This window comes from Alosa pseudoharengus, unplaced genomic scaffold, assembly GCF_046254945.1.
Source record: "Alosa pseudoharengus isolate Yale_2024_CS ecotype anadromous, Long Island Sound unplaced genomic scaffold, YU_APseudo_1.1 YU_APseudo_1.1_scf_12, whole genome shotgun sequence".
NCBI classification, from domain to species: Eukaryota; Metazoa; Chordata; class Actinopteri; order Clupeiformes; family Clupeidae; genus Alosa; species Alosa pseudoharengus.
Window position 1 is genome coordinate 28,899,406 of NW_027468587.1, and position 16,185 is coordinate 28,915,590.

At 49.3% G+C, this 16,185-nt stretch overlaps 1 protein-coding gene across 1 annotated transcript; it reads left to right on the forward strand.

Annotated features, from left to right (window-relative positions):
* The first annotated feature begins 1,998 nt into the window (after positions 1-1,998).
* Positions 1,999-15,666, forward strand: prdm1a (PR domain containing 1a, with ZNF domain). Its single transcript, XM_076280682.1, has 7 exons — positions 1,999-2,169; positions 4,310-4,570; positions 7,255-7,374; positions 8,732-8,984; positions 11,972-12,999; positions 13,132-13,260; positions 13,404-15,666. The coding sequence occupies exons 1-7, from the start codon at positions 2,143-2,145 to the stop codon at positions 13,986-13,988; spliced, it is 2,403 nt and encodes an 800-aa protein (XP_076136797.1). The 5' UTR covers positions 1,999-2,142; the 3' UTR covers positions 13,989-15,666.
* The last annotated feature ends 519 nt before the right edge of the window (positions 15,667-16,185 follow it).

Here is a 16,185-nt window from a genome sequence, read left to right on the forward strand (position 1 = left end):
CCAGATTGTTACCAGCTACTTGGTCCTGGAGATGAAAACACAGGGTTTTTCAAAGACGGCCGACATCCTTGTTTTTTTGTTTGTTTCAATTGTTTTTTTTCTCTCTCTCTCTCTCTCTCTCTCTCCCTCTCTCTCTCTCTCTCTCTCTCTCTCGGCCTCCCTCCCTTGGTGGGGTGTTCCCCTCTTTCCTTGCTGCCCGTCTGTGGAGCTCCGGGTCTCTCAGCAGCGCCAGCGGCATCTGTAGGCCAGATTGGAGAAAGCTGTGGACCAGGTCGGGGACGTGGGAAGCAGCAGTCCTGGGGGGGGGGGGGGGGGGGGGTGGCTCAGATCGCCTCATGGGCCGGCCCCTGCCAGGAAATAGTAGGCAGCGAGTGATGTGGTCAGCTCTTTGTCACCAACTAGAGGGGTGGGATGGCTGGATAAGGGTGAACGAGTGTGTGTATATGAGTGTGTGGGTGTGGATGAGGGGTGGAGGGGATTTTGGGGGTGGGGTGGGGTGGGGTTGCTGTCTAGGTTTCTGGATTCAACCGTCATCTTGGAATTTCACCTCCTGTTCCCTTCCTCCTCCATATCGCTCTCTTCTTGTGATTAACTTGTGAAATACAAGTGTCCTTATCTTCATTATCTTCATTAGTGGTTATTCGATACCAACCAAAGTGGCGTGTCTATCATAAGAGAGAAGAGGAACATGAAACAAAGAGCTGGAGGGAGGGAGAGAGAGAGAGAGAGAGAGAGAGAGAGAGAGAGAGAGAGAGAGAGAGAGAGAGAAAGAAAGGAAGAGCGCGCAGGAGGGGAAGAATGACGGGCTGGGGGGGGGTTGGGGGGGTTTCCAACTGATTCTATGGGACGCGTCATGTGTTGGGATGAGAACTTTCATCCCAATTCATGGCATGAGAATGCGACGGTCCACTCCTCCTGTCTCCTCGCCCGAGTCCTCATGTGGCCCCGTAGACTACGCCATCTCTCACCCCCCCTGGGGTCCCCGTAGACTACGCCATCTCTCACCCACTTTGGGCTCCCCTTGGGGGGAATAAACTTTTTTCTTTTGACGTCTGGGGATAAAGAGAAACAGGGAGAGAGGGAAAGGGGGGGGGGGCACGTACAGATGTACAGTTCACTCAGATGTCCGTTTGTATCTGCTGTGTAGAGGTGGCCAAGATGGCAGGGCGCCCCCTGGAGGCAGAAAAGCGACAGGCCCAGATGGGGACCAGAGAACAGGGGGTGGGGGAGGGGAGGGGGGGGCAGCAGCAGATCTTTGGGAGAAACAGGAACGTCTGTCTGCGGCTCAAGCGCTTAGTAAACAGCGACAGGTTATTGAGTCACTGTCACAGGATGTCCTTCTTCCCCAGGAAGAGAGTGTGAGAGAAAGAGACAGAGAGGAAGAGAGATCAACACAAGCCCCCTCCCTTAATTCTGTCTACCCCGTCTAAAACAAAGCTAGGCGCTATCGCCACTATCTCTAAGGATATGTGTTAATAAAGCTTTGACATAGTCACATAGTCAAAAGCTGAATCCTTTTGCTGGTATGGTAGCAGTGAGTAATTTTTATCTTGTAAGTGTTACAGTAGAAATGCACAATGTGAGTGTGTGTAAGAAAGAGAAAAGTTTGTGTGTGTGTGTGTGTTTTGGGAGGCTCATCTGAAGTCATTAAAACTGCAGCATGGTGAAAGCTTTCTTATTTTCTCTCCCTTCCGTGCCCATAGAGAAAGCAGACAGGGAAAAGAGGATGCAGAGAGTGGTGTCTGTGTGTGTTTGAGTGTTTGTGTGTGTGTGTGTGTGTGTGTGTGTGTGTGTGTGTGTGTGTGTGTGTGTGTGTGTGTGTGTGTTTTCGCGCATGTAAGCACGAGAGTGTGACAGTGAATTGTTAGATCTGTTGCGCGAGGAGAGTGGGCGGAGTCAGGAGGTGGGAGTGGAGTGGGAGGGAAGGTGGGAGGGACCAGACTTCTACTACCATGAGGAGAGAGGGAGAGAAAGAGTCAGTCAAACTCAAGACGAGTACTGAACAACACACGCACACACACACACACACTGAAGCCAGAGTCTGGAGTAACACTGGGATTGGAAGGGGAACTGCACCTGTCCCGTACCCAAGAGACAAGGACACACACAGGGAAACACTCAGGGGAGATAGCAGCCGGCTCTATGTGTGGCTGGGATCAAGGTTTAGCGGTGAGTAGGGCCTGTTCTGCATTCTTTTACTGCTTCTGTTTGGAGAAAAGAGATTTTTTTTATCTCTTGTCAGTGAGTGGTACCTGTCTGAATTAAGCGAGAAAGATTTCTGACGTTGTCTGTTTGGTGTTTCAGTCAGTGATTTGACACGCAGTCTCTTTTTTTGTTTAAATTTTTGTTTTGCTGTAAGCTTGGAAAGTTACTCATTCAATTCAACTCATTCAATTAATCAATTCATTCAAAAATGGGTAACATACTTTGGAAAGAAATTGTTTAGTCAATTTAATCTTTTTTCGTTAGTGTTTTGAAGTGGTCAATGTTTTCTATTTCTAAATCTATTTCAAAGTTTTTTGTTGTCTTCTAAATTCAGGTGAAATATTTATCAGTTTTAAAAAAACAGATTGTCTGTGAATAATGTAAATGAAAGCACCTTTAATTTCTGTGATTCATTTTATGCAAGATTTGTAACATGAGATTTAGAATACATAATTGTAGGAAATGTTTCTGTATCTTAGCAGGGAGCTTTTCTACATTTGACTTTTAACAAATTTGATTTCACTGTTATGTTTAAACTTAATTAGAGACTAATACTTACATTAATATTTACAGTTATATTTTAATGGCATGTTCAAAGTTAATGTTGGAATTAACTTTGAAAAAAACAGAAACTGTATTCTTTCAAAAATTGTTAAAAAAAACACACACACACCACTGGGTGAAGCATAAATCGGTTGCTCTCTTGCAGTTTTTCAGTTTCAGAATTAGTTTTGACTTTGCACAGGTGGCCAACAGATTCTTTTTTTTTTTTTTTTTTTTAAAAGGATGGCCCCATTAAGATATGTGATGTGTTGTATCTTCAGCTTTTATTATTTCAAAATGTTTCAAATTCCTGTATGGCGAAAAACAACTTTTCTCAGTTTAAGGAATTTGATAACTTCACAGCAACCCAAAATCCCTCATGACATAATTTGCGTGCCTTTATTTTGAGGCGAAATACAACCGTGTTTGGGGGATTTAATAAACACAATAGGTGGCATTGAATTGTGGCTCTTTTCAGCCTGTCTGGTTCCAACATTGTGTACATGACGTTGGTTGTTTCTGCTGGTGGTGTAATAGTCTCCTGTTGTGGCGTTTGTTTCGGAGTGGGTTTTGATGTCTTATTGTGAGCGACTGCGGCAGGACACAACCCTGAAGGCCGCAAGCTGGGCTCCACAAGGATGTGTGTGCGTGCGTGGGACACTCGGCCGCTGCTGCTGGTGGGAAGTGTTTGAAGTTTGTTTGTGCCTCTGTGGCCCCCAAATGGAAAATTTGTGAATTCGTCTCCCCCTTGTTCCTCCACACACACACACACACACACACACACACACACACACACACTCTGAGATGGCTTGCCGGTTCCGCTGCTCTGCCACTCTGATTCCAATTTTAGCTCCATTCAGATGCAGACAGCACTTCCTTCCTCCATCTTCCCTTGTTTGTGACCATTTTCCACCCAGGGGATGCTTGGGAGAGAGAGGGAAAGCAGAGGAAGAAAGAGTGGGGTGGACGAGGGGATAGAGAGAGGGAGAGAGAGAAAGAGGGGGCGTCTGGACAGGCCAAACATTAGAAAGAGGTTTTGGACAGTAATTGCCTCCCGGTTTGTCTGTTGTAAGCTGTGGTGAGTTTAGACTTGCGTTTAGTGGTGGTATCGGAATTACCGGACAGTCCAACTGGATGTAATATTTATGCTTGTAAATTGTGTCCATCTAAATATTTACATGAGCTTGAAATCCCCTTCCTGAGAGTACAATTCTTTTTTTCCCCCTGAATTGAATTAGCAATCTAATTTACCAAGACAAAACTTTTAATAACTACGTTTCATGCTGAAATTTCAGTTAATGTGAATTATTATTTTTTTCTGTTGTGTTTGTAATTGTTTATGTAAATACAATAGTATAGTATCTAATGGCGATTTCAGGTTTAGAATTCAGCGTTTCTATGGGGCTGAAGCGTTTCCTGGTTCCCACTGAGACAAGTAGACGATTAGTCAGCTCGACACAATGAGACCCACTGACTCAGTGTAGATTTCATTCACTCACTCACACACTCTTTTTTCTTTCTCTTTCTTTCCTTCTTTCTTTCCATTGTTTTTCTCTTTCAGGCTGCCTCTCAGCATAGCAAAGCCATGTTGACCACCGAGGGGGCGCCACATACAGCAGACCACGCCATCGAGGACAAGAACATGGACGTACAGGACGCTGACATGACCGCATGGACGGAGGCCGACTTCGAGGAGAAGTGCACCTACATTGTGAAGGACCACACCTGGGAGGGCGGCCCTGAGGCTCACCCAGACCTGAGCCGCGCCGAAGCCTCGCTGCCCCGCAACCTGGCCTTTAAGCATCCAGCAAACTCAAAAGAGGTAAGACCAGACCAGCCGCTCTACACACACACACACACACACACACACACACACACACACACACACACACACACACACACACACACACACACACACTCACCGAGACTTCTCTCCACGAGCTCCATCTCTCCCAGCACCCCCCACAGACTCAAAGACACCAACCCACAGGTGACTCAGTGCCCGGTCACCCAAACGCAGCCTGGGAAGGCTTATCGCTCGAGGGCTCGCTGGTGGAAACCCAGCTGGGGCAGGGAGGGGGGAGGGATGGGGGGTTGGCAGGAATCTTGCCATCGGTGCTTGATCTGTATATGCATATATGTTTGTGTGTGAGTGTGTGTGTGTTGACAAGACTCATTCCATTACTCACCATGCAGGCTGAGCCGTTTGGACTAGGACGCCTCCCTCAGTCCTTTCACCTCATTAACTGGAGCGTTTATGTGTGATGTCAGCTTTCTAATACAGCGTGTTGTCTGAGTGGCAGACGGCTGAGAATTGATGCCCTGAGGGAAGGGAAATGTAGCGGCGGCAGCATTGCTCCTGTACTGTGTGTGTGTGTGTGTGTGTGTGGGGGGGGGGGAAGCTAGAGGGAGGTTTTCGGGTGCTTCCCCGGCCCCCCCACTGTCAGCTCTGTGTGCCAAGAGGAGTCGTGATGCGTGTTTATACAGGGGCTCCTTAAGTCTGCACAGGCTCATCGTCACACGCCTCTAATTTATCTTCTTTATCTTGGCCTTGTCAGCGAGCCGTTTTAAGACCATCACGACGCAGCGGCAGCAGCACTGTCTGTCTAAGCCTCGGTTTGTGTGTGTATGTGTGTGTGTGTCTTTGTGTGTGTGTGTGAGAGAGAGAGTGTTTGTCTTGAGGTAGTACTACTTGCCAAATTCCAGTGTGCCCTGGTCAGGGGAGAAAGCTCAAGTGGGTAGGAGAAAGAGCAAGGGAGGACCGAGAGAAGAGAGAGAGAGAGAGAGAGAGAGAGAGAAAGAGAGAGAGAGAGAGAGAGAGAGAGAGAAGCCACAAATGCTGATCCAGGACATCCAGTCCAAACCGTAACCATCCACAGCAGAAAACCCCCCCAACCAGCCCTGAATCATCACTCTGGCCAACATCGCGCTCTCTCCATCGAGTTCAAGGGGGTTTTTCAGGATACCTCCTACTCCTCACAAAAACAGAAAAAAGCCTACCTTTGGACACAGGCTCCAGACAGTCACTGTTCTAACCACCTGGATCATGGAAAGAGGAAAAACACACACACACACACACACACACACACACACACACACACACACACACACACACACACACACACACACTCATTTGGCAAGGGATAGATTTTCTCATCATTACTCTCTGTTTATCCTTATCTGTTCCTTGGAGGGAGTTGGAAAGTGAGCCTCTTTATAGTTCTTTACAAGCTGATAAAAATATGAGTGAATAGTTAACTGCCAAACGAATGGTTCCTCTGTGGTTGACCTGAGAGGGCATTAGGGTCCATTGATGGTCGTGATGAGAGTATTGATGATATGTTTAGAAGGGGCATTGTTAGCGTTAGTTAATCAATTACCCAAAAAAGTGCGGCCTAATCTTCAAATGGAAGCATGTGTTTTGTCATAGATTTGGAGGCCTCTGAGGAGATGTGGAGGAGATGAGGGGGATTTCCTGAGCCCTTCTGTCTCGACATGGGGCTGTTTGTACGGCTCCATGTGCGCATAGGTGAGGGGGGGGGGTGGAAAGGGGAACTTTAGAAACATGGCAAGAGGATTGGGAAGAGGGGGATAAGGGTGTCTGTGTTAGTTCATCAGAGGGTGAAGAGATTAGTTTAAAGTCTGGGTCGTAATCCACAACTACCAGACAGTAATTGCCTGTGTGTGGGTTTCTTTTTTTTTTTTTTTGACTGTGCATATGTGCATGTGCACGTCCTTGTGGGCTGCTTTTGTTGAAACTAAGGGGTGTTTGAAGTTATTTACCTCAAAGAAACAAAGTGCTATAATCGTAGGTGTAGATTTCTCCTTTGAGGTCTCCCCCTCCACTGTTGTTGTAATATGTGACAGAGAATGCTTTGTGGCCGAGAGTGTTTTTTAGGTTTGGTGAGTCTGTGTGTGTGTGTGTGTGTACTTGGGGGTGGCATTATGGGTAGTGAGAAGATAGTCAGTGCGTACTCTGCATCAAAAGCGCCCTCCCCTCCAGCTGAGCGGTGCCTTCTTGTGGGTGTCACCCGTAGGTGTGCCTCTTCCTGACTAACGTCTGCTGCACTCACCTGAACGCTCTTGCTCACCATCACCACCTCCTAAGAACAAAGATGGAGACCTCTCTCACAGCTAGTCATGCACCCTAGCGCACACACACACACCCACAAACACACACACACACACACACACGTCCACACGCACATGTGCCCAGTCTTGTTTGTTTGGCGTGGGTTTGATGATTGCCCTGATGGCTGCTTCCTGAGTCCCTCTCCAGCGAGGATGGTGGCCTTCTGGTGACAGGAAGTGATAAAGTAAATCATCTCCAACCGCAGAGAGCGCCGAGAGTGAACACTAAGCCTGAGAAGAGAAACTCTGCTCTCCCACCCTCCTCTCCTCGAGGTCTTGTCACTTGACCTTCCTGATTGATTAATCTCTTTATGTTTTTTTCTCCTTCTCTCTCTCTCTCGCTCTTTTTCTGTCTTTCTCTATTTTCTTCTCAAGGTCACTGGTGTTGTAAGCAGAGAATACATCCCCAAGGGAACTCGCTTTGGCCCCCTAGTGGGCGAGGTCTACACTGCAGAGAATGTCCCCAAAGACGCGAACAGGAAGTACTTCTGGAGGGTGAGTTGTTGTTTTGTTTCAGGAGCTTCACTTTCAGTAAAGAGGGAGAGAGGAGGGAGGAAAAACAACATGACGGCTCACTTCCTGTTCCACTGCCTTAGTTTCCTGCGTGACATCATGGGGTCGGGGGTTCTAGAGAAGCTGTGAGCGCAGCACTCTGTGTGCGCGCGAGTCAAAAAACGCTGAGTAAAGGTGTACTGTTTTGGGAACTGTACCACAGCGTTGGTGGAGACAGACGCTGAGAGAGTGTATGTGTGTGTTTTTTTCATGTAGCGTGTGATCATGTTTTGACTGTACTGTGCTCTTGAGGGAGGAAGCAAAATGACTGCATTTTACGCAATGGGATTACCTTTAGGCTGAGAGAGTGTGATGATGAGGAGGAGGAGAGGAGGAAGAAGCTTCAGTAGATAACCCTAATGAAAATGAATAAAAAATATATAATCAATACATTTAATTATTCAGATGCTTCAAATATATTAGTTAATTATTGTGTGAACCGTATATATATTCTCCTTTCCATTCCGTCATATTCTCCCCTATGACATAAACACATTTCAAATACTGTTGAAACTGTGTGGGAATCTCAAAAAGATTCATTGACGTCGACTGCGGTTCACAGTTGACTTTACCCATGTTCAATCAGCATAGAGTAAGGCCTTGACATACAGTACTGTATGGCTGACATACATCTCCAACAGCAGCACATCATCAGGCCCCACGGTGACATCAGAAGGAGGCTTGTCTCTTTCGCTCTCTGTACACAATGATGTCACCGTGGTCTTCCAAGAAACACGGAGCGCAGCGCGAGCGTACCTCCACAGCAAGTGAAAGGAGCCTACGCGCGTGCAAACCTCACCTTCACACCTCGCAGGACACCGATATGACCTGGTTCCGTGCCTCTGAGAAAGAACGACAGACAAGAGAGATAGAAAGATAAATAGAGAGATGAGGAGAGAGAGAAAAGGGGGTGGGGGTGTAGATTCACTACCAGAGTAGCGAGTGGTGTCGGGGGTGTACTGCTGACTCAATCGAGTCAGCCGGTGACTTTATAAAAGAGACGGCGCGTCTGCGAGCGCGTCACATTTGCCTGGCTGTCAGTTAGGCTGCCTCTGCAACGCACCTGATGAGACGCCAGGTGCGTTGTGGTTGTGGTGAAGCTGGCTTAACGTGGGAAACCGGTGCCCCTCTCTAAATGAAGTACCCGCTGCTTTGGCTTGCAGATGACAGGGGGTTGTCTGGAGATGTGGGGACTGAAGCCTCTTTAAACAAAAAGCAAAACTCCTGTGTTCTTAGAACCAGACTCTCTCTCTCTCCTTGACATGACGTTCTTCTGACATTCTCCACCACCTCTCTGCAGATTTATTCGGACGGCAAGTTCCACCACTTTGTGGACGGTCTGAACGAGGACAAGAGCAACTGGATGCGCTACGTCAACCCGGCTCACTCGGAGCAGGAGCAGAACCTGGCGGCCTGCCAGAACGGCATGAGCATCTACTTCTACACGGTCCAGGCCATTCCCGCGGGCCAGGAGCTACTGGTGTGGTACTGCCCCGAGTTCGCCCGGCGCCTCCACTACCCTGCCTCTGGGGAGATCATGATGCAGAAACTAAGTGAGTAAACTAACCTCCCCCCACACACACACACATCTACTGCCACACATATATGCACGCACACATATTCACACACACACACACACACACATACACGCACACACACATACAAGATCCCTTCCCATCTGTTGCTTTGAAAGACGGCCTTTTGTTCAGTCTTCTCATTTGAAGCTCTTGAAGTGTTCGTTGTTGTTTCAACAGTGTGCGTTGTGTGTGGCTCTCTATGCTGGTCTGAGTTGAAGACAGAGACATGGTCACAAAGCGTGCACACACACACATACACACACACACACACACACACACACACACACACACACACACACACACACACACACACACACACACACACACACACACACAGTGAGGGGATGTGAGCCTGTTATTACCTAAGAGAAACAGAAACATTGTCGTTTGTCCTTTCATCTCTGGGGCGATCAGACATTCCTACTGTCTCCCTGTTCACTAGTTTCTCTCTCTCTCAGTCTCTCTCATGTTTTTACTCAGCCCTGGTAATGACGAAGTTTCATGACATGGGCCTTTCTCAGGGAGGGCTGGAGGTAATGCTAGAGTCAACCTCACTTAAAGGCACTCTCTCAACATAAAAGCTCGCCTAACACGCTCGATCTGTTGTTGCTCAAGCAGCAATAAAAGTCACTGAGCTTGGCCTTTGTTGGTAGAGGGAGAGGGAAAGAGAGAGAGAGAGAGAGAGAGAGAGAGAGAGAGAGAGAGAGAGAGAGAGAAGGGGAGGTAGTGAAAGAGAGGGAGGGTGTGTGTATGTGTGTGTTGGGAGGGGGGGTTACAGAGAACGACATTCTGCCTGAAGGTGTGGCGGGAACAGGCCAGCCAGACTGACTCCGGTCCCCTGGGCCCTGGGCCATGCGCATCCCCTGGGGCGCCAACCAAACCAACCTACCCTCCCTCCACTGCCCTTTATACCCGCCCCCTCCCCCCCACATACCCCCCCATGTCTCTGATGACTCTGAGCAGGCCTGTAATTAAGCCGATGACCTGCAGCTGACATCATCACTTCTCTATACCTTCTACCTGAGCAGGGGGGTGGGGGCGGAGACAGACAGAGAGAGGGACCATAGAGAGAGAGAGAGGGAGAGAGGGAGAGAGAGAGAGAGAGAGAGAGAGAGAGGGAGAGCGAGAAAGTGTGTCCTCCACCTCACTCCTGGGTCGGGTCCACACACTTGCAGTCATAGCTGGAGCAGCCGTGGGGCCAGTGCAGTGGTGACTCAGTGCAGTGGAATGGCCTGAGATGACTGGAAGGACCGCCGACGTTCACTTACTCTGAACTCTTACATTTATAGGACCGCCGACGTTCACTTACTCTGAACTTTTACATTCAGAGGAAACAACGAGAGAGAAAATATCACATCGTCACAATATCGGTTAATTAGGCTACCACTGAAAAAATACTCAGCATTTCGCTGGAATTTACAATACCCCTGGAGGATGTCAACAGTCACCTACCTGCTTAGTAAGACTGAGACCACTCTCTCCTTTTCGTAGATTTCTCTCCTTTTTTTCTTCCACCTTCAGTCTCTTTCTCTCTTTCTTTCTATTTTTTGCTCTTACTCTCTCTTTCCACACACACGCACACACACACTGTGACAAACACCCCCTGCTCGGCGAGGAGAGAGAGAGAGAGAGAGAGGGAGAGGGAAGGCGTAGGGCCAGAGGCGCGGACAGCCCTTTGGCACGACTTCCTAATTTATTTGGCACTTAAAAGAGAGAGAGAGGGAGGGGGAGTGGGGAGGGGGAAGAAGGGGTAGCATGGAGAAGAAGGAGAAGAAGAAAAACGTCTCCTCCATTGACTACTTGAACTTCCTGGCGGCCAGGGTTGCGCTGACAGATTGATATCTGTGCGATCGCCGGGGCTGTTTGTTTAGTGGGAGCCCTCTGGGGAGGAGGACTGGGGGTGGGGGCAGGGGCAGGGGGAGATGAGGGGTGGTGGTGGTGGGGGGGGGGGGTTGCTGATAACCTCAGTGTTTAGATTGTGTTGTGGTCCCAGAAGGGTGGAAGTGTTTTTTTCTTCTCTCTCTCTTTTCTATTTTTGACAGTGAATACACTGTGCACGTATGAGCAACACTGGTAATTAGCAGATGGTTTGGTCCGTTTTTATTATGACTGACGCTCAAGTTTTTATTATTTTTATTATGACTGACGCTCAAGTCAGCTGAGAGGTGATGTAGACAGGCAGCCCTTAAATCTGTGAGTGTGAGTGTGTGTGTGTTATTGATGGTACTTTGTGAGGGGGCGGGTTGGAGAAGTTTACACAAAAGCCTTTGTGCTGGAAGTGCCACACAGCCCTCTTTGTCACTAGGTGTCTTCAGGTCTTCAGGTGTGTGCTTTGTGTGTCTGCTTTGTGTGTGTGTGTGTGTGTGTGTGTCTGTGTTCCTGTGTGTGTGTGTTTAGTGAGGCAGGGACAGGGAATATAACTTTGGGCTTTGTTTGAATATCTGTTGGTAGGAAACTTTCAATCACCCCCCCCCCTTCTCTCTCTCAATTAGATTGTATCAGTGTCCTCAGCAAAATGCTCTCTCTCTCTCTCTCTTTCTCTCTCTCTCTCTCTCCACCACCCTGCCCAGGGGCTGTTGTCATGCCTCACTTCCTGTCTAAGGTCTTTTGCCCAAGACAATTTGTCAAACTGTCGCTCTAATTGGACGACCAAGTTACTTAGTGCTCCCTCGGACTTCTGGGCCAGAAGGAGATGTATGTGGCCGAGCAACAATGGGAGCTCATTGTGGTCCTCCAAGGGGCACTTCTTGGTCCTGTGGGCCGGGAGAGAAGCAATTAGACCCCGGCCTCGCTACAATTTTCTCAGAGCCTGTGATTCATTTTGTTATACAATTGGGCTGGACTGGACACACACACACACACACACACACACACACACACACACACACACACACACACACACACAGAGGTTTGTGTGGTTGGACGTTTGAAGCTCAATGTGTGCTGGTCTGGTGTGTTTACAGAACAGAGCCTGATGGAGGCGAAGCAGCAGGTGACAGAAGAGGTGGTGAAGCCCGTGAAGAGAGAGCACAGCGTGTTGGAGATCCTCAAGGACACCAAGCGAGAGCCCAGCCGCCCGCTGGCCACACGCCCCCCCCACTGCCCCGACAGCCCGGAGCGGCCGATCTACCCGCGCGCCGTCTACCCCATCCGGCCGCAGCCCCACCCACACTCGCACCTGCAGCACCTGAGCAAGGAGCTGCTGAAGGCCAACACTCCGTTTGGCTACCCCGCCCGCTCGCCCGGACAGTCCTCGGCCACGCCCAGCCCGGACGCTCGCAGCAGCCCCGAGCGCAGCCCGCACCACCGGCGTAGCGCGTCCCCGCCGAGATCCGGCCCCCCGCACGAGCCGCGCGACGGCTTCCCGGCCGCCCTCCACCCGGGCCTCTACGGCCGCTCCCTGGGCCCCTTCCCCGGCTACTCGCCGCCTGGCGCCCTGCCGTCGCCTTTCTACCAGAGCCCGCAGTACCCGCGTTACCTCCTACCCCCGTACGGCCCGGCGCCGGCGGGCAACGTCTTCTCCCGCATGTACCCGCTTTACAGTGGCCTGATGCCCACGCACATGCCCCTCCCGCCGGGCATGCTCCCGTCCGAGGCCGACGCCGTCCGACGCCGCTTCCTGCTCCCCCCCACCGCCGCTGACGTGGCCCATCGGGACTTCCTGGTGCCGGCCCCGACCAGTGCCTTCTCGCCCGCCACGTCCCTGAAAGACAAGCCCGCCGGGCACCACCCCCACGCGCCGTCCAGCGGCTCGCCAACTGCCGGTTCGGCGGCCTCGGGCGACCGTCTGCCCACCAAGCCTACCTCTGCCCTGCTGGGTCCCGCTGACCCACGGGCCGACCCGGAGGAGGCCATCAACCTGAGCAAGATGAAGCGCGGCAGCTCCACGGGCTACAAGACGCTGCCCTACCCGCTCAAGAAGCAGAACGGCAAGATCAAGTACGAGTGCAACGTCTGCAGCAAGACCTTCGGCCAGCTGTCCAACCTCAAGGTGAGCCCCGTCCCCCCACGTCACTCCTCACCTCTCAGCCCCCCCCCCCCCCAACCCCCACCTTCTCCACAAGTCTCTATAGATCATCTGTGCAGAAACACCTGGATCTCACCACCCTTCTCTCTCTATCAGGTACATCTCCGTGTCCACAGTGGAGAGCGGCCCTTTAAGTGTCAGACCTGCAGCAAGGGGTTCACCCAGCTTGCCCACCTGCAGAAGCACTTCCTCGTCCACACAGGCGAGAAGCCCCACGAGTGCCAGGTAAGGACAGGTGTTCCCTACTCCTATTAATCCGGCCTGCTCTCATCACTCAGCACAAGCTACATGATGTTTCAATCGGTGGATTGTTCATCCCTCTTAAAGCGAACCCCACTAACATTCTCTCTGGTTTCTCTCTCTCACAGGTGTGTCACAAGCGCTTTAGCAGTACTAGTAACCTGAAGACGCACCTGCGCCTGCACTCCGGCGAGAAGCCCTACCAGTGCAAGATGTGCCCGCAGAAGTTCACGCAGTTCGTGCACCTGAAGCTGCACAAGCGGCTGCACACGCGCGAGCGTCCGCACAAGTGCCCGCGCTGCCAACGCAGCTACATCCACCTGTGCAGCCTGCGCCTGCACGCCAAGGGCTACTGCCTGGCGCCCGGCGGCCCGCCGCCCGCCCCCGGCTGCACGCTGGACGAGCTGGCGCGCATCAACGAGGAGATCGAGCGCTTCGACATCACCGACCACGCCGACAAGCTGGAGGAGATGGAGGGCGGGGTGTTGGACCCCGAGGTGGAGAAGCAGATCCTGGGCATGCTGTGGCGCGAGCTGGACCTTAAGGTGTCGTCCTTCCACACGGACACGCTGCACCTGCCTCCACCGCCGCCGGGATTCAGTCCATACCAGCCCAGCAGCGAGGTGTCCGTCATCAAGCTTCGCCACGGCAGCCCCCAGCCTCTGCTCTCCGTCAAGGTCAAACAGGAGACCGTGGAAGCCATGGAGTCCTAAACCAACCTGTACTTACCACCACCACCACTACTACTTACAAGAAAGAAGTAACCACTGAATCACACTCCTAGAGGCACACACACACAAGCACACCACCCAACCCAAACCTGTTTTACTGACTAACAACCAGGCGCTTTGGGAGAAGGTGGCAACAGTTAATGAGTTGTAAATTATTTTCCTTCTTGTTTTTTTTTGGTTGACAGTAACCGAAGCTCTGGTTCTGTCTTCAGGGACTTCAGTACTCAGGGCTCAAAGACACTGTCCACTCCAGAGTGTCCTACACTTAAGACAAAGACAATCATCTTTCCTTAATTTCATATGACTATTTTAATATCATTAATGTTGACATTGTTGTTGTTGTTGTTGATGTGGATATTGTTGTTATTAATATTATTGTCTTGTTATTTTTGGTTCAATGTAGTAAGTAACCTCCTTAATTTATTATGCAATGTGTTGTCCTTTGAAAGCAATACTTGGAAAATAATGTTTACAATGACTGGGTAAATTCATTGTAATTGACTATTTTCTTATTTTTCTATGATCATACTTCTTTTGTAGATATTTTTCTTTTGCTCGGCCTGTCTTAGCCCTGTCATATCGGCCTGTGGCAGAGATAAGGAGCATCCTATGCTGAAGGTGTGCCCTTTGATAGCAGGGATAGGACAGCTCTTCAGTTGAAGTTTTTTTTTCTGTCTGGCCAAAGGTAGACATTTGAAATGTTGTATTCCCAACTTGTTTCAAAATCAAAAGGAAAAAACGTCAGTAATGCATGCTCTTAGAGGATTTTTTGTTGTTATTGAGCTCTACTTACTCTACATGAGGCATTTTGTACATATTATTTTTTAAAACAACAGTTACCTCAGTGTGTATGTATGTATGAATGTATGCGTGTGTGTGTGTGTGTGTGTGTGTGTGTGTGTGTGTGTGTGTGTGTGTGTGTGTGTGTGTGTGTGTGTGTCCAGAAGGAAGTAGAAGCAGGAAGCACATATGATATTTATTGCTTTGCTACTTGAAGATGAAAACCAAAATGTTCCGGAGTGCAGCTCTCCAATGCGGCCCAAAGAGCAGGCGTTGGTTCACATGTAGCATGTCAGTGGTGGCAACGCGACCAGACGTCTCTGAATCAGCCCTAGCGTTCTTTGCAAAAACCACAACCAAAAAAAAGGAGGCAAAAACAAAACAGTAAAAACATCCAAATGGGGCTAATTACCAAAGTTCAGTCTCATGCTTTCTTTCTTTGACACCAAAAAACTAAATGATTGAAAAGCAATAATGATTTGTTTGTATGGCTCTGAATTTACACCCCCCCCTCCCCCCCACTCCACCCTTTGCCCTGCTGGACGGCACAGACCGAAGCACCTCAGCCTTTGAATGCACTGGTTTTCCCTCCTCTGTCTTGTGCCCATGCTTTTCACCACATATAACATTAGTCAGCAGTCAGTCTCAGTCTTTTAGGCAGTATTCCGTCACCAAAGGAAGCATTGTGTGCCCTAAAGCAGTAGCATCTCATTTTTTTTCTTTTTCTTTCTCCCCAACCTGTCTTCATCCTGAAGTATGACCAAAGTTTTTCCTCATCTTCAGCTTTAAACTATAGAAGAAACAACTGTCTCTATGTTTACATAGCTATTTAAGTGCAACATGTCCATGTAAATTATATAAATGTTCACTGTTCTAATCACTTCACTGTCTTGTGTGCTTTCCTTCAAGTCTCTCAATTTTGGTGTGGGAGTATATCAAAGGTTTATTTTTTGAATATTTTTTTTTTTTAAAGAAAGAAAAGAAAACAACAGACACATGATGTTTATGAGAATGGTGAGAACCACAGCATCTCACTGTGATGGGTGGCTATAAGTATTATTCAATAAATACACATTTAGGTCTATAGCACAAATTAAATATATGTTTCTTGCTATTATATTTAACTTTAACAGCAGCTGCCTGTTTAGGAATTCCTGCTCTATAATCCATAGTAAGATGGAAAGATGGATTTGTAAGCAGCACAAGGTTCAAACGGTCGATCACACTCTCCTCGACCTCTCGGGCATCAGCACCTAGAACACTCATTCAGAGAGTGACGACAGGTAGTTTCTGTCACTAATCAGTGAGAGGTGTTGTAATTAGCTGGCCTACACTGGAAAAATTCTTAAGAACTTTCGGAGGACGACCATATTTGGGCTTCCTCCATGAGCACTGACCC